The sequence below is a fragment of the Eleutherodactylus coqui genome, chromosome 7 (assembly GCF_035609145.1).
Source record: "Eleutherodactylus coqui strain aEleCoq1 chromosome 7, aEleCoq1.hap1, whole genome shotgun sequence".
Taxonomy (NCBI): domain Eukaryota; kingdom Metazoa; phylum Chordata; class Amphibia; order Anura; family Eleutherodactylidae; genus Eleutherodactylus; species Eleutherodactylus coqui.
Window position 1 is genome coordinate 222,564,938 of NC_089843.1, and position 18,871 is coordinate 222,583,808.

The following is an 18,871-nucleotide window of genomic DNA, read 5'->3' on the forward strand; positions in this document are numbered from 1 at the left end:
GCAGCTTTTCAGCTCTAGACACACCACAAAGCCAGGAGCAGCAAGCATCACTTGGGGAGAGGGAGAGAGTCCCTCCAGCCAGCAATCACACAGCCATTGTATCCCAGGGAAGGAGGGGGAGAGGAGCAGGGAGAGCTCATCAAGTCATGCAGGATTGACTGCAAAGGAGAAGCTAATCGATGGCTAAGCTTTGAATCTGAATTAGCTTGGAAAGCAAAAGGAGAAGAAAGGAGAGGAGGAGGAGGGGGCACACAGAATAAACCTGAGGAAGATGGAACTTACAATGGAGAATTTGGGGAACATTCACAGTGTATCACACTCCCAGGCTGGGGAACTCATGAGCTCCACACATAGCCGGCAAGCTTCCCACAGGAACCTGGTTTCTCACGGGCGACATGCCATGGTGACAAGTATGGCCTCCATACTGGACGGGGGGGATTACAGAAGCGAGCATACCCTCACTGGTCCACTGCATCCTGCCATGAACATGTCCTGTGAGTCCCCATCTGGCATGAGCCTGAGCAGTACCTACACCACCCTGACCCCTCTGCAACACTTACCCCCCATCTCTACGGTATCTGACAAGTTCCACCACCCGCATCACCACCACCACCACCACCACCATCACCAGAGGCTGACAGGGAACGTCAGCGGAAGTTTTACTTTGATGAGGGACGAGAGGGGATTAACATCTATGGGCAATCTCTATAGTCACTACCCAAAGGACATGGCGACCATGGGTCAACCGCTGTCTCCACTGTCCAATGGCCTAGGCACTTTGCACAACTCACAACAGTCGCTGGGCCCTTATGGTCCAGGGGGGCATTTAGCCAACGATAAAATGTTGTCACCAAATGGATTCGAATCTCATGCTGCCATGTTATCTAGAAGCGAGGACCACCTTACAAGGAGCCTGGGTGCCCCTGGAGCTGGCATGATGCCCCCTTTGAATGGGATGCATCCACATGGCCATCATCACTCATCGTCCAGTGGCTCAATAATTGGCGACAGGGACAGACAAGCATCCACTTCTGGCTCCCAGTCTGGTGGCAATGGTCAAGTGGAGGAGATTAACACAAAAGAGGTTGCTCAAAGGATTACAGCTGAACTGAAAAGATACAGTATACCACAAGCTATCTTTGCCCAAAGGATCTTGTGCAGGTCTCAGGGAACCCTGTCTGATCTCCTGAGAAACCCAAAGCCTTGGAGTAAGCTCAAGTCTGGGCGAGAGACCTTCAGGAGAATGTGGAAGTGGTTACAAGAACCTGAGTTCCAGAGGATGTCTGCCCTGAGGCTTGCAGGTAAATCTGTTCCCAAATAATTGGAACTAAATATCAGTAGAGAACATAGTATATATACCGAATACAGTAATATATTGAATACAGAATTTAATAATATAGTATATACCAAAACCATTAATATAGTAAATACAGAATATAGTTATATAGTAATTACAGAATATAGTAAAGCACGTAAAAGCATTCACATTTGCTGTGGAAAGACATGCTGTACTCAGAACAAGCAACGATCTTGTGTGTAACATCAATATTGATATAATCTGATACTGTTCTTCATATATGCACAAAGATCAAACAACACTGGACACAAATATGACAGGGGAGGACACCACTACAGACCACAATATCAGGCTACAACAGCACGTGTTACTGAAGGCTGGGACCCATATGCACTGTACTGACTTGGAGTTACTACACTGTGCTGGTTTCATAGGCAGTTAGCAGAACATAAATATACTGTATATAATAATCTGTCCTTGTGACTTTTGTCTTGAGGTTTGGGTAGGAAGGAACGTTTTCTCCAAATGAAACCAGTACTAACTATGGAGGGTGCAGCTTCATACAGATCTCTCACCAATTTCTAGTCAATGAAACCCATTTCTGTGCTATGTGGAAATGGTCTACTGATCTAATTGTATTCAGTCTCATCTGCCAAAAAATGTATCTGAACGGCTTAAAAATATCTTCTCTAGTATTCTAGAGTATATCTGAGGATCTGAAACACATATCCATGATAGAGACTAGGAGGGTGCTATTCTGACAACATGGGGATCATACAGTAACTGCCTGTTCTTCTCTAGAACTGATTTGATAATCATGAACAACATGAAATTTATTATAATCTATGAGTGAATTTGTTATTATATCTAATAACAAATACACTGAATTACACGGACATTACTATAACATCGCTATACAGCATTGCAGGTGCCTTGCAGATGGCAAACTTTCTTGTGATTCACCTTGACAGGAAGCCCAAATACCTGCTGATTGGCCTATGTTCTCCAGATCACACTGTGTATTCGTGGACATGCAGTTTCTATAGAGGCTCTGCTCATTTCCAGCTTTCTTTCTGATTGTTGTCTTGGAAGCATCAGGGTCACCTAATATGCTCCACTTACATAATACCAGGAAGATTTTAGTTTTCCAATAAAAAGACATAAGCTTACAGAAATAAGCAGTTTGCTGTTCCCCTGGAAGGATTTCTGGGCATAATGCCCTAGTCTTTGGTTACACTAAAAAAAAAGCTAACTCGAGCTTGAAGTTGCCTAGAGGACTGACAAGCATGGCCTGTCTAGCACAGAGCCACCTCCATCAGGAAGCATCCTGCACAATGACATTTGCGTCTCTTGGTTGTTAGGAGCTTTTCTCCATCGTTATTATGATGTTGTGTATTTTATAGTCCCGACAAAGAAATATAATGGGCGCTTATTAACGTTTCCTACAGTCGTAGTCTTATTTCAAAGTTGTGCAAATAAGTAATCCTTTAAAGTACATTATTGCACGACGTAACTAAGTGATCTACTGACTGCTATATATGAAAAATCAGAATAATTATAATTACTACACTGACATATGGGATATGTAACTAGGTCGATATTTTGCTAACACTATGGACACTTCTAACCCGAGGAAGAGAACCTGTGAGAAGTATATCACGTTCAATTGTATAAGACAATAATTCTACTTTTATTGTGTATGTGAAAGAGCATTTTAAATGTGTTGCTATAAAGGGGAATATAGTAGTGAGGTATCAAGAAAATAGAATTTTCTCCCTAGATCCTCTCAGCTGCTCCCGGTCTATCGATCCACACTAGGCCTCTTCATCTCACAAATGGCAGATCCAATCAATTATCTATAGCACACAGACAAAACCTCTGGGGATTTACCCCTCTGTCCAAGCGACTCTATCTCATCACACTAGTCACAATGCTGATCATTCCATCTCATATCTATCTATCTATCTATCTATCTATCTATCTATCTATCTATCTATCTATCTATCTATCTATCTATCTATCTATCTATCTATCTATCTATCTACTCCCTAATATTATTTTAGTTGAGATACATGATTCCAAACCTGTCTTTTGATATATTTATTGTAAAGACCCATAAGAATAAAGTAGAGTACACATGTGACACACAAACATGTCACCATTAGAGATGTTGAAAGGCTTTTGCTTTTTGCGTGGATTTTGATGCCACCTATCTGGCCTGTAATCATAGATATGCTGTAGCCCAGGGCGAAATAATGGGGCCAAAAAGCTGCAAGCAGCCTGACTACAGTGTGATCTCCACGTAGCCCACCGATCTACCGAGGAGCCCCCGATCACTGTCGCACAGACCCCACTTCCTGTGCTTACAGCTGATAGTTCTGCCTCTGTCCATCCTTCAGAGTGTTTGTAGTGTTATTCAGATGGCTGTAATTAGGGCAGGATAGTGGCATCCTTTAGTTCCAGTCAATGCCCTATTGAAAAGCAGTTAATAGAATGCAAATTGTTCTGGCTTTACAAGGTTCTGGTAAATAAAGATTTAAGCACTGCCACAATTGGCTCTTTAAGTACCTTTCTTGTTCAATCTAATTGAGTAGTTTCAGTTTTATATCTTGTTCACTAATATAAAAATAATCACTTGGAGACCACTTAAAGCCAATGTCTATTACTTGTAGACAGACTGACACAATTTAGGCAGTTCTGAAATATTCTGTAATATCTTCTACACATGTAATCTACACGTTTAGAAGTTAATATATAATATTATATTTAAGGAATATAGATTTTCTCATATTAAAATGTATGTTTGTAAGTGTATAATAATATGCTTACAGAAATAATAATTGTAATGTAATTATAAAGGTATGCAACACCTTATACAATAATACAACACATATCTATACCAATGACAAAATGCAGACATATATATATATATTTACATATATACACACACACACATATATATGATATACAGACAGTATGCACACTACCGTTGTATATATTTTGCAATACAAAATTATAAAGCATATTGTACAAAGCAATACATACTAATATATATAGATATATAATATAGATTTCACATATATATATATATATATATATATATATATATATATACACACATAATCTATGCATGTGTAGATTAACAGCGCGACTGGTAATACTGGTAATGCGGCATTAGGCTAGCTTGTACTTTGACGCCATACATCCTGCACTGTAGTACGATACATTTAATGGATTGTATTGCATTACATTACAATGTGCTTTGATATATTTTGCTCATAACAATAGATGCAGTAAATAAATGTGTACATGAGCCCAGTATAATGTGCCTTCTGGGGTTACTGGCACAAGCCTAATGAAATGACCAACAATTTCTTATGTACATTTAATATTCCATGCTAATATATTAATCAATGCGTAATGAAAACAAACGTATAAACCGCAGATTAATAATTAACCATGAATGTTTGAGGTAGCGTACACTGCCACACAGAGAAACTTCCTCAGCCGGGGACTATTTATTATATACACATCTGTTGCACGATTCGACATTACTTGTAATGCAGGTGATAACTATGTGAGCTGCCTTATAGATCTATCTATCTATCTATCTATTTATCTATCTATCTCATATCTATCTATCTATCTATCTATCTATCTATCTATCTATCTATCTATCTATCTATCTATCTATCTATGTCTTCTATCTATCTATCTATCTATCTATCTATCTATCTATCTATCTATCTATCTATCTATCTATCTATCTATCTATCTCCTTCCTATCTATCTATCTATCTATCTATCTATCTATCTATCTATCTATCTATCTATCTATCTATCTATCTATCTATCTATCCTCATTGCAGTTATGTATGTATTTGGATGTCTGAAAAGGAACTCTCTTGAGGAGGTATAGGGAACATTTGCATATCCTCTTGCATATACAATTCGCTGATTACATTGAAACTGGTAATTACTGTATATGGAGAGAGGAATTGGTTTAGGGTGGGAGAGGCAGCAAGAAGTGGATCAATAAATTCGAATTACTATTCTTAATTCATCACAGTCAGGAGAATCGATTTAATCTTTGCCATCTTCAAATATTGTTTAGAATGCAAGTTTAAAGAGAGAGATATGTATATGTATATATCTCTGAAATACATATATATATATATATATATATATATATATATATATATATATATATATATATACATATATACATATATATATTTCAACTGTAACAAGTGCACAGATGGACGATCGGCAGATTATAAATATATCATATGATTTTTGTATGGAATTGAAAAGAAGTGAAATGATATTCGGAATAAGAGCTACATTGTAACAGTAGTATTTCATTATTAATACTATACAACACATGGCACTCTTGTCTCACACAGGCAATAAACAGTGCCCACTCCTATGTAGACACTACACATAGTGCTTGGCCTGGGATCGCTCTGGCCTTTCATCCTGCGCACTGTAAGAAAAACTATATCTATGCATTATTGATTTAATTATTCCTCCTGGGGAGGGGGACACATGACAAGACCCCCATAGCACTCCATTAAAGCACTGCCTCTAGTTTTGCAGTACAGACGTAGCAAACTTCACTGTACACACACTAGTTTTGACTTTTCCTGAATGCAGCTCCATGTATCACTCATATGTCACAAGTTACTTACTATCAGAGAAATGTAGGGATGCAGCTAGTCGAGGAGGAGATATGGACAGTGCAACAAAAGGGTGAATCTAGAAGAAAACTCTCATTTCTGCACCTAATGATTGCTAATACAATGTAAGAATTTTCTCTGTATGTGATTTACTATTAGTGAATGGCAGAGGCTGCGTAGTGTGCTACAGTATATGCAATCCCTGGTCTATTTTATTCACTATAGAATGAGATATTTCATGACATGGACAGTTTACCTGCAGACAGGTATCTACATGTGGGATGATTTCATGTGCAGCTTCTTTTACAAAACACCACTGCAATTTTTCTTGCAATTTTTTGAGCCAAAGCCAGAAGTGGATCCAACAAGAGGGAAAAGTGGAAGTACTTCCTTTATATTTCCCATTCCCTTTGAATCCACTTCTGATTTTGGTAAAATAAAAAACTGCGTGGAAAAAGTCGCTTTTCCCCCCTAAAAAGCAGTGTGTGAAACCCCTTTGGCTGACTTTACATGTGGATGATTTACTATAGGAATTTTTGCTTACTGTCCCATTCATTCCTCTTACTGGAACTTGCAAAAAATCATGTGCTTGCTGCAGAAACAACCCCATTCTCAGGAATGGAACTGCTTTACAGTGTCAGAACTTTCTGCATCAAATCTGCTGCATGTCTATTCACCTTTAGATTCCTTATGAGATGTATCACTATAATAGGAACTGGGGCATGGCAGGCGGGATACAGCTCAAATGTAGAATTGTAGTACTTTTAGACTACTTTCACCTAGGCATATTGTAGCACTTCCTTAATATGGATGCGTAATACGGATATGTTACAGATTCAATTGTATCCATATTGCATCAGGATTTGTATTCGCCTCTATATTTGCTTTCATTGGTTATATTTTATTTTATGAGGATCCGTTTATAGCCCGGTAGAAAATAATAGTAATGAATTCAAATGCTGATGCAGATACAAATCAAACACTGATTAAATAAATGCAATATGCATGCATCTATATTTTCATTACTTTCCATAGACTAAACTGAGCGCATTTTTCACCAAAAACGTATAAAAGTAGTGTGTGCTGCATTACTAAAACATCCATATGCCCATATAAATAGATGAATTCAAAACACGGAGCGAATCTGATTAAAAATACATTAATCTAAAGTGGGCTCAGCTAGAGAGCTGGGTGGGCAGGAGAGCGGTCCTAGGATTAGGGATGGTACTTAGACCAGGTGGGGTTTTTTGCACGTAGTGTTTTGGTAGAATCTTGCATTGAAATCTTTCAATCATAATGCTCATCTTGGAGAAAGCGCCTACAACTATACTGCAGAGTATCTCTGGGATATCAGTCATTCTTCTCATAGACAATAAAGTCACTTGACATGTCCAGGTGTCTACGGTCCGTGCGATTCACGCGCTTCGCTTCGCTGCGTTGGTCGTGGCGCTTTCATTGCTGTTTTTACCAGAAAAATGCATGTTACAAAAACATCACAAAAACGCCTGTAAAAAAAGAAATGAAACATGCTCCAAATTCAAGCACATTTCCAGCTTGATATTGCAGGCGGGGAGAGCCCAACGCAGCCGTCACCTTGTACTCGAGTGGTCTGAGAGTTCAGCTCTGAGTCAAACTTCTACGTATGTTTTTCTAAAACGCAGTAGCATTTTTTCAAGTTAACAGCTGCAAACTATGAAAATCACGCCCGTAAAAGGTGACAAAGCGAAGCCGCTGATTTCAATGGCTTCCTTCTCACAAGCATGCTAATTGCATGCAATTCCTATGCGCAAGAAAGGCTCGACCTTGCCCTATCTTTCCCCCTTCTTTTGGACACGCAATAGCGCGGTGTTTGATCTGTAAAATAAGAGAAGACTTGTTAACGTGCAAATACTCTCTGTGGCGGCAAGCGCATTTGTGCATGCGTTCGTCTGTTTAAGCCCTGATATTAACAATTGTTTGAATGCAGTACCATGAAACCTCGTCGGCCTGACCTCCTGCTGCGCCATGGCCGCACCTCAACTGGGCAGCAGCAGATATGTGCGTCTCCACCATAGAAGGTCTTGGGATATTAACAGCAGTTCAGTCAGAAGTGACATTTTACTTCAATAGCCATAACCATCAGGCCGTCTTCACACACAGCGGAATGCTGCAGAACGGCCGCAGCGGATATTGCTGTGTGAAGTCCACAGCAGTTACAGCACAAGCTGTATGAAGACTTAAATAATCTCCTTCACCCGGTGCACACAGATTCTGCAAGAATCCACAGGATTTTAGAAAAACCTTGCGGATTCTAAATCCACAGCATGCCTATTCCTGTTGCCTATTTCCGTTGCCTATTTCCGTTGCCTATTTTTGTTGCCTATTTCTGTTGCCTATTTCTGTTGTCTATTTTTGTTGCCTATTTCTGTTGCCTATTCCTGTTGCCTATTTCTGTTGCCTATTTCTGTTGCCTATTTCTGTTGCCTATTCCTGTTGCCTATTTCTGTTGCCTATTTTTGTTGCCTATTTATGTTGCCTATTTCTGTTGCCTATTCCTGTTGCCTATTTCTGTTGCCTATTTCTGTTGCCTATTCCTGTTGCCTATTTCTGTTGCCTATTTTTGTTGCCTATTTCTCTTGCCTATTTTTGTTGCATATTTTTGTTGCCTATTTCTGTTGCCTATTTCTCTTGCCTATTTTTGTTGCATATTTTTGTTGCCTATTCCTGTTGCCTATTTCTCTTGCCTATTTTTGTTGCCTATTTCTGTTGCCTATTTCTCTTGCCTATTTTTGTTGCATATTTTTGTTGCCTATTTCTGTTGCCTATTTTTGTTGCATATTTTTTTTGCCTATTTCTGTTGCCTATTTATGCTGCAGATTTCAGCCCTTCAAATCCAAGGGTTAAAATGATAGATTGATAGCAAAAACTGTGGCAAAATCTGCAGCATTTCGGTGTGGATTTGGCCACTGCGGATTTCTTTTGTAATTGCCGTGGGTTTTGCGGTGAGAGAGGCTGCTTTATTATTCTCCATCCAAAAATCAGCCAACTCAATGATGATTATTGTAACGTTTATGGCCGGCAAAGGAAGGCTCCAGGTTGTCAGCCTACGTATACGGCCATTCTCACATGCCAAGCGTGAAATTACCTTTAGCTTTATATGCAGTCTCTGTATATGGGTGATAATCATCCAGATCTAGAATCTTCCTCAGCAATGGCTCTAAAGCAAATAGGGCCAGGGTAGAACATAGCAAGCCTGTGGCCAGTGATTATTTTTTATATTTTGGGTAGCATACATTCTACATGGAGGGGCCCGGAGCTAATGGGGCCCCTCCATAATGTATGAATGCATTTGTCTCGCACTAATTGTATTATTGGTGCCTTTCATGTTGCATGTATATGATGTGTATTGCATAGCTGCAGCACTGAATGGGTTAACTGTCTGGTATGCAAGGATGTCTGAGAATTGTATCTTGCTGTGTGTCACATGATCGTGCTTTATGTATGTAAATGCGAGGTGTTTGCATGAGGCAGAGTAGTTGGAGTTGTCTGCCTGCCAGTCAGGCTGGATGAGAGAGAGAGTCACACAGACACCTTCAGTTCTGTGTGGCTAGGAATGGAATTGTCTGAGAGATAACCTTAGCCTTCCCTGGGACCCCCATACCCAGGAGTTACTGACAGAGAGAGATAAAGAGAGCGAGAGACCGCCACTGCAGCGCGGAGTGCCTGCCAACATGATTGCCAACCAGTAGAGAGCTGGAAAGTTTGAAAGAAGTTTGTGCCGGGAGCAGAGCCCTGCAGATAACTGGGACTGTAGCTTCCTCTGGGCACCTGTGATTTCCTCCCTGTCGCATCACCTTGTGATTTTCTGCACTGTTCTCCTGCTGATGTGAAGTCTACTTGTCTGAAACTGTACCTAAGTTTTTCAAGTATAGTGGCACTGCCAGCCGTTCCCAGCTTTGCTGTTAATCATTCCCTGTGAGTGTGGACCCTTTATTCCTTCTTCTGATTCACCACAGAAGAAGAAGAAATGGTGGTGTCACCCATGACAACCGACTGCCAAGGTAAACCACGTATTGGGTTAACCCTTTGCAAAGCCTGTCCTCGGTTACTTGGACAAGTCGTGTACTACCCTTAGGGTGGGAGATGGTAGAGCTCTGTGACAAGGCCCAAACTCTACCCTGCTGTCTCCTAGGCTGGGGGTCCGCACCTCGATGCTGCAATTACATAGTTGATAAGGTTGAGAAAAGATACAGGGGATCAAGTCCAACCTATAACCCTACTGTGTTGATCCAGAGAAAGTGAAGCCCTATGAGGAAGATGCCAATTGAACAATTTTAGGGGGGGTAACGGGAAGATCAGAATAAATCCCTGGGTTGTCTTATCTCCAAAAATCTAGTAGCCATTAGTTGCCCCTCTTGAGCTCGGTGGGTGAATCAACCATCACAACATTGTGTGGCAGCAAGCTGCATAGAGTCAGAGCTCTTACAGTAAAGAATCCCTGGCTAGGATGGCAGTGAGACCTGCTTTCGGATGCCCCCTTGTCATGGCTTATGTGTAAAGATCTCTGTATGCCCATGCCTATATTTGTACATTGGAATCCAATCAATCCAAGACTAAATAACCCCAAATCAGTCTTCGCACCGCAGACCGCTCACTGCCCTTATCACCTCCGGCTTCATCCACATGTCTGACATGTTGGAATTGCATTCCTGCAATCCTGCATCAGAATCTGCAATCAGATGTGTGAGTCTCGCTTCACAGCAGCGGAATAAACTGCGGATTTGGGGGCGGAATATGGAATAATGCCGCCCTGCGTGATAGCAGCCGCACCAGTGCATGACAGTCCGACTGCATCACCTCCCATCAGTCTGCTCCCCTCCCGAACCTCCAGCTCCTCTTTGTGTTTCTAGATGTTATAGTGTTGGCGCTTTTCTTCTCTATGTGCCCATATATAGTCAGAGCTGGCCATCAGAGCACAATGCTGCACAGCCCCGCGCCCGCCAGCACCTTGTGATTCCCGCTCCCGTGTGAACTGGCGGCGCCGGCGCAGATACGCACATTATTGTGGCAGGCACAAAGTACAATCATTCTCTGCACAGAACTGTTGCGCAGGAGTGAACGTAATTCGCAATACGCTCGTGTGACGCCGCCCTTAATGAAGCTATACGTTTTCTGTGGAGCTTCTATCACTGTAACAAGTGTCCATTTATCTTCATTTGACATATTTCTGTCAGAATACTTTTTAATGTTTTTTTGGCATTTTTTTCTGTGAAGGAACCTGCGTGAAAAGTCCTGAAAAAATGCAGAGAGCATGCTGGGTAATGCGCTGGGGACATACGCTCGTGTGAATGAGCCCCAAAAGATCAGGGATTTTAAAATCACGAATTTCACAAAAACGCAGAACATTTTTAGCAGTTTAAAGGCTGAACATACTTGAACTACAGATGTAAGAGTCGCGCCGCATCAGTGCTGTACGAAGGGATCTGCGGATGGGCGGTCGGCCGCAGTCATATACCGGAACTCAAGACGTCCGGTGAGGAAAACATAAAGCAACATCTTGATTCAGAACAATATATGATGGTCCCAAATGTAACTGGGAAGACAAATCCAGAAAGTGTCACCATGGGGGGCTTCTTCAGGCAAATGTAAGCGCAAATACGCTCGTCTCAGAGTAACGTATTTGCATGGTAAACAAGGTTGATTTGCCCGTGTATCGGCACATAGTACTCTAATTTTTGCGCACTTTTATGCACCCCCATAGACTCTTATTGAGGGCTCCTGCACCCTCATAGACTCCTATTGAGGGCTCCAGCATCCCCACAGACTCCTATTGAGGGCTCCTGCACCCTCATAGACTCCTATTGAGGGCTCCAGCATCCCCATAGACTCCTATCGAGGGCTCCTGCACCCCCATAGACTCCTATTGAGGGCTCCTGCACCCCCATAGACTCCTATTGAGGGCTCCTGCACCCCCATAGACTCCTATTGAGGGCTTCTGCACCCCCATAGACTCCTATTGAGGGCTCCTGCACCCCCACAGACTGCTATTGAGGGCTCCTGCACCCCCATAGACTCCTATTGAGGGCTCCTGCACCCCCATAGGCTCCTATTGAGGGCTCCTGCACCCCCATAGGCTCCTATTGAGGGCTCCTGCACCCCCATAGGCTCCTATTGAGGGCTCCTGCACCCCCATAGACTCCTATTGAGGGCTCCTGCACCCCCATAGACTCCTATTGAGGGCTCCTGCACCCCCATAGACTCCTATTGAGGGCTCCTGCACCCCCATAGACTCCTATTGAGGGCTCCTGCACCCCCATAGACTCCTATTGAGGGCTCCTGCACCCCCATAGACTCCTATTGAGGGCTCCTGCACCCCCATAGACTCCTATTGAGGGCTCCTGCACCCCCATAGACTCCTATTGAGGGCTTCTGCACCCCCATAGACTCCTATTGAGGGCTCCTGCACCCCCACAGACTGCTATTGAGGGCTCCAGCATCCCCATAGACTCCTATTGAGGGCTCCTGCACCCCCATAGACTCCTATTGAGGGCTCCTGCACCCCCATAGACTCCTATTGAGGGCTCCTGCACCCCCATAGGCTCCTATTGAGGGCTCCTGCACCCCCATAGGCTCTTATTGAGGGCTCCTGCACCCCCATAGACTCCTATTGAGGGCTCCTGCACCACCATAGACTCCTATTGAGGGCTCCTGCACCGCCATAGACTCCTATTGAGGGCTCCTGCACCCCCATAGACTCCTATTGAGGGCTCCTGCACCCCCATAGACTCCTATTGAGGGCTCCTGCACCCCCATAGACTCCTATTGAGGGCTTCTGCACCCCCATAGACTCCTATTGAGGGCTCCTGCACCCCCACAGACTGCTATTGAGGGCTCCAGCATCCCCATAGACTCCTATTGAGGGCTCCTGCACCCCCATAGACTCCTATTGAGGGCTCCTGCACCCCCATAGACTCCTATTGAGGGCTCCTGCACCCCCATAGGCTCCTATTGAGGGCTCCTGCACCCCCATAGGCTCTTATTGAGGGCTCCTGCACCCCCATAGACTCCTATTGAGGGCTCCTGCACCACCATAGACTCCTATTGAGGGCTCCTGCACCGCCATAGACTCCTATTGAGGGCTCCTGCACCCCCATAGACTCCTATTGAGGGCTCCTGCACCCCCATAGACTCCTATTGAGGGCTCCTGCACACAGACAATTTTCAAAATCGCTCACACAAACTGCAGACAATAGAACCCATTGATTTCAATGAACTCCCTTACATTGAGCGTCTCTGCGCCTGCATTGCTGCCAGGCGAAAAAAATACACAACATGCTCTACTTTTGTGCACCCAAGGCTGAATAGAAGTCTATGAGCGTGCGCAACCATGCACCCCGTCCGCACGACATCGCACGCGTAACTGCATGATTTTGCGGTGTTATTTGCTAACATTGGGGACTGAACGGGCCCAGCAGCACATAAATGTACAGTAAAATGTGTGTGCATGCGTGCAAAACTGCATGACCGCACTCCATTCATAGCACAATCTCATCACCCGATGGAAATGCGGGCGCCATAACGCTCGCTGTGAGGTGACCCAACGTCCGCAGTTTGCGCAAGCAATTTTGCATGCGGAAAGACGTGCACAAGATCGTCCATGGAGGCCTACGAGGCTCTGAGCTCAGGTCAGTAGTCTTGTCGTTGGGCTGGGACACTTACCTGTGTTAGACGCACATAAATGCACCCTTGATATGCTGGTGTGAAACTGCCCTAACGATGGATAAAATATGTGGCAGAGCCCTTTGACTTCATAGCTCAAGTGTGAAAGATAATCATACCATGTGAGGCCGCGGTCAGACCAGCGTTTTTTTCGCATAAATAGCCGCCAAAAATATTGCGTCTCGCATGTGGAAAAATTGTGTGAATGAAGCTAAAGGTGCGATCTACATTTGTGCATAATGTTCTCGTTCTCATGATCCGGGCGTTAATCCAGCTTCCACTGGGAAGTATCAGTTCTTGCAGCACGCACCTTAGATGCCGGCATTGTAGCCACGCCTGTCCTATCTTTTTGCAGGTACGAATGTTTTGTGCGTCTAAACATCGTCCATGTGAACGCTTCAGTAGGAATCCATCGGTTCCAATAGATGCCTTCTTCTTGCGCCGCTATTTGTGCGTAAAAAATCCCATGTCTAAGTGAGTCGCAAGAGAAGGTGAAGGAGAAGATATGATGTGCTACAAGTAACAGAAGTGACGACCGATGAACAATCCCCATCCCAGCGCAGCAGGAATGTTCCCAATATCTGTAATGTATCATTTCCAGCTAATTCCAATGTATTATTCACAATGTAGATTTTCATTTAAGCAAACAATCAATTCCAGAATTTTCTAGCCAGCTTTAGATGTCGGAGCCGTCTGCGGGAGCGAGCGCTACAAAGACACAATTCAGTTATTGAAGGCCAAATCTCCCCTGCGCTCATATCAATGGATGACCTTGTGTCCTCTGCATGGGCCCAATCCCCAAAGGATTATTGGCATCGATTGTGAATATATTTGTTTATCGTTGCATTTAACAACTGATTTTAATGCATTTTATCATCGCAGAGGCGGCCATGGCCGGTGGGTTCCTCACCCAACAGTTGTGTTACTACGAGCCTACTAACATATACATATTACATATATACTATATATACGGCACACATATAATATCCTGGGGCTGGAGATGTATCTGGGTATAGAAACAGTATTTTAATAACAATTGTCGTCAAAGACAATCAAAGACAATTAGCGTGGAATTGAATTTCTACCTTTAGATCAATATTGGAATATTAATCCCGAACATAAAGGACGCATTGTCTTCCCCGCTAGATCTGACATAATAGTCGGCTCCCCGTGGTAGAAGCCATGAGGCAGCTACATTACTGGTCGTCACTCCCCGATCTGCTACTTTTCTCTGTAATTGTGAGCTGTCTCTTCTAGTAATTCCCCTAGTGGAAAGTTTAAGAGTATTTCCAGAAAGTATATCCACCGTAGCGCATATCTTCCATACCGCCGGCGGCCCACCGGGACTCCATTCCCAGCATTTCATTTGCATTTTCACTACACGATGCGAGACGCATCACTTAGCGCTGTTTTTATGCTACACATGTACAGTGAAAACGGATTTTTCAATTTGTGGTTTCATGGAAATCCTGCCTTGTGTGCGTCCCCGCCGAGCCGAGAGCTTCTTCTGCAGATCAGGGAATTGTACATGTAGTGGAAATAGAATAGTAGCCAAATCACGGCTCGCACCTTTACTGTCCGCTTACAGGTAACAGCTCTGCGCTGGATAGATTCTTCCATGATTTTCGGTTTACATATCATACAGGAGTCAAACCCTTATTTATAGAAGGGCTTACAGAGCAAAGATGAACAGTCTAGAGAAATGCTAGAGAGCCGGCTGAGGGATAAAACCATACAGCCTGAACCCCCAGAAAAGGGCCATTGATTCTACCAGGTAGGTAAGTCTGTCCATGCAGGGGTTACCTTCGGCTGCGAGGATTACTGCATGCTAATGACTTTCCAAAATTCACTTTAATTGCTCATGAAGCTTCCGCTAACACGGCCACAAAAGGGATAAGAATCATAGATGTTTGGAGGTCTGCAAGTATTTTGTACATACTTATAGTAGTTACGAAAAAACTAAAGTGGGAAAGTAAACCGGACCCAAATGGTAAAAGATAGTAAGTTTTAGAAGCTGCAGAATCCTCTTTCTGAAATATTGAAAATACTCCAACAGCAGTGAACATGCAGCATACGGGTAATGGGGTCGCCAAACCTCTGAGAGCGAGACTCCACACATATAATGCCAGTGTCAGATTGAGGGGCCCGGGCCCACCAGTAAGATGTGTTCTGGGGGCCCACTGGACAGTTACATCCAAATATTACCTGATAAGATGCTGTACTCTGTCTATGACTGTGTATTGCAGTGTATAACTGTGCCCTATTAGGGTGGGGGTGGATCCACTGCTCAGGGCCTACCGGGGCATTCACCTGTTCCCCTGTGGGCCAGTCAAGGTCTGCTTTGTTCTCTGAGGTGTTACCAGACATTTTCAGTGTACTGTAAGAATCGAGGAATTTAATGAAGGGTATAAGTAACTAGAGTATTTAGATATTTCTATACGATGTGTAGCGTGATGCCTAGAGCAGTTCTAACTAGCAGATACTGTTGTGTAAACATATGTGTGCGTGTATTTGTGCATGTGTGTATATGAGACAGTGGTGACAGCCACATCCACCAGAAGAGACAGCTGCGGTCTACCCACTTCAGTTCTAGAGTCCATATAGGAGCTTCATTCCCTCCAGCGTAAGCCACATTTCTCCCATAACAGTGTCAGCCATAGAGCACCAGTGACCAACTGCCCCACAGCCCCCCATAATAGAGCCAAAGTACCTAACAAGCAGTTTTAGCCCCGGTAAGAAAAAGCCACATTTCCCCCAAAACAGTAGCAGCTCCAATTCCCCAACTGCAGTGGTCATGTGGCTTACTGCTTGGTATAATGGCGTCCAGCGTCCATGTGATGATGGCAGGAGTATGGCACATGTGGGCTGTGGGCACAGATTGGCTGATATGGTCATGTGTTAGCCATTTATAAATGTAGACATGGGGGACCGAAGGAGCTTGAGAACGACACTGTGAGAGGACGTTCCCCATCACAGATCCAACGTGCTTCTGACTCCCCAAACCCTCTACGGCCCTTTATACTTAGTATCTATGGCTTGGATATTTGTATTGCAGATACCAATGAAATGGCCATTCCTCAAATGGGACCAGACAAACAAAACTGATTCCTAAAACACTGATAACCTCAAGCTCCAAATATACAGAAGGTCCCAGTTCAGTCTTAAGACAATGATGAGAGATTTGCATGAATAATTAAACAATAGAATCACAAGACTAAAGGCCCTTTTACATGCAATGATCATTACTAAAACAGCAGCACAACTGAATGAACCTATGACATTTTTGCATAAAATTACACCTAAAGTAAACTCAGTAGCAGATGTTTGCTCAGGTTGGTGTGAGTTTATGCGAGCGATTATTTGGCCGACAGGATTCTATTGTCCTCTCCTGAAATGAGTAAACAATGCTGGCGGAAAAACATGCGACTAACAGCAAGTGAACGACTAGCGCATGACTGGCTGCGTTTACACGTAACGATTATCGTTTACTTTTTATTTGAACACATTTTGAGCGCTAATTGTTGCGTGTAAAAGGGCCTTAATTCTATAGACAATGGTGGTAGAATTACAAAACAAAGGTGACACTATGTCCAGATATTAACATGGTCTCCAGCAAGTCTATAAGGCTCAGTTATACAATCCTTATAACTTATACATTCACCACAGACATGCATGAAACTACTCAGGGGCAGACAATCCTAAATAGCCATCCTTGCCAGGTATTTGTGCCCACTGGTTAATCTGCCACAATCTACATTCTTCCAGTTTCTGTTGTGGCAGTAGGGAAACCTGGAATAGACAACGTTAAGTCCTCACCTGGATGAGCTTTAGGATAGTTTTTGTTTCCACCAGTCAGGCTTGAGTCTCTCCAACTGATGTGAGAACATCCTGCTACTATCAAGCGATGTCCCAGTTGCAGGGGTAGGAGCTGCCCCACTTACTTTACAGGGGGCCCCCAAACGAGAACACACTTAATCGAGCTCTGCCAAATTGTCCATGCCATCTGCGAAGCATTCAGGTCTATAGTAATTGGGTAAAGAACCCTTCTTTAATGTATTAGTTGTACATAACAGGGATACAAGAAATAAAAAAATGTAAAAAACTAATAGAGAGGTACAACGCATTTCAGAGGCACTTATTACCTCCTTAATCAAGCACATGTACGATTTGTAAGGTCACGGTGTGTATGTGGAATTACCTCTAAAGCAGGGTGTCCCAACTCCAGTCCTCAGGGACCCCAACAGGTCATGTCTTCAGGATATCCTATAGTAAGAACCCCTGTGCCAATGTCTGAGGACCGGCCATAATTACATCACTGGTGCAACACTGAGGAGATCCTGACAACATGACCTGTTGGGGGTCCCTGAGGACTGGAGTTGGGGAACACTGCTCTAAAGCAGGGGGTTTGGCTATGAAACTCCCGCCACTTTCTCCCATTTGGTGCGTTAATCACCACAGAATCCACTTGCTGGAAATGTCGGCCTGAGTAGCATGTTTGGAGCGCACGGTTTTGTGTACCATTAACTGGAATTCCAGGGGTGCACATACTAGCATTCCAAATTGTGAATGTATCTGCGCTTCAACCCCAGAAATACGGCCGTGCGATATTAGTGCGATCCATTATTCTCAGAGAAGAGCTATAAAAACATGAATAAAATGAAGTGAGGTAACGAAATCAGGACAAAATGCACATAATATGGGTCATAAGATGGATAAAATATTAAATGTGAATATACTGCTGCGATTAGAGTATCTGAAGATAATCCTTATGTACAAAAAGGAGGTGGGGGGGGGGGGGGGGGGGAGGTAAGTCCACAAAAACATATAGGGAAGAATTCTGCACCGATTAGTAAAACTACATTGAATCAAACAGGGAGGGCAGAATAGTTAGAATCCTCATATATTATAAGAGGAATAAACAGTATACATGTAATAGAAAGGATACAATGATCTAAAATAGACATGTTAACAAGAATCTACATATAAAAGTCATATAAAACAGTTAGATGTATCATAAAAGGGTATTATAAATGGTGTTGGAATGAAATTATACATGCAGTGTGATAACAACTGGAAACCTAGGATGTATATGATGTATAAAGGTATATATAAAAGGCTGTGTGAAATATTCAGTGGTATATACGAGGGGCTGCTGATAAGTCTTCGGCTTTACCAGAGATAGGAAGATGAATCTTTA

At 43.2% G+C, this 18,871-nt stretch overlaps 1 protein-coding gene across 1 annotated transcript in view; it reads left to right on the forward strand.

Moving 5' to 3' along the window:
- Positions 1–271: 271 nt before the first annotated feature.
- ONECUT3 (one cut homeobox 3) overlaps positions 272–18,871 on the forward strand; it is a 90,098-nt gene continuing 71,498 nt past the window's right edge. The window contains exon 1 of the mRNA XM_066574947.1: positions 272–1,301. Within this exon, the coding sequence (XP_066431044.1) occupies positions 272–1,301 (1,030 nt within the window). The remainder of the gene's footprint in view (positions 1,302–18,871) is intronic.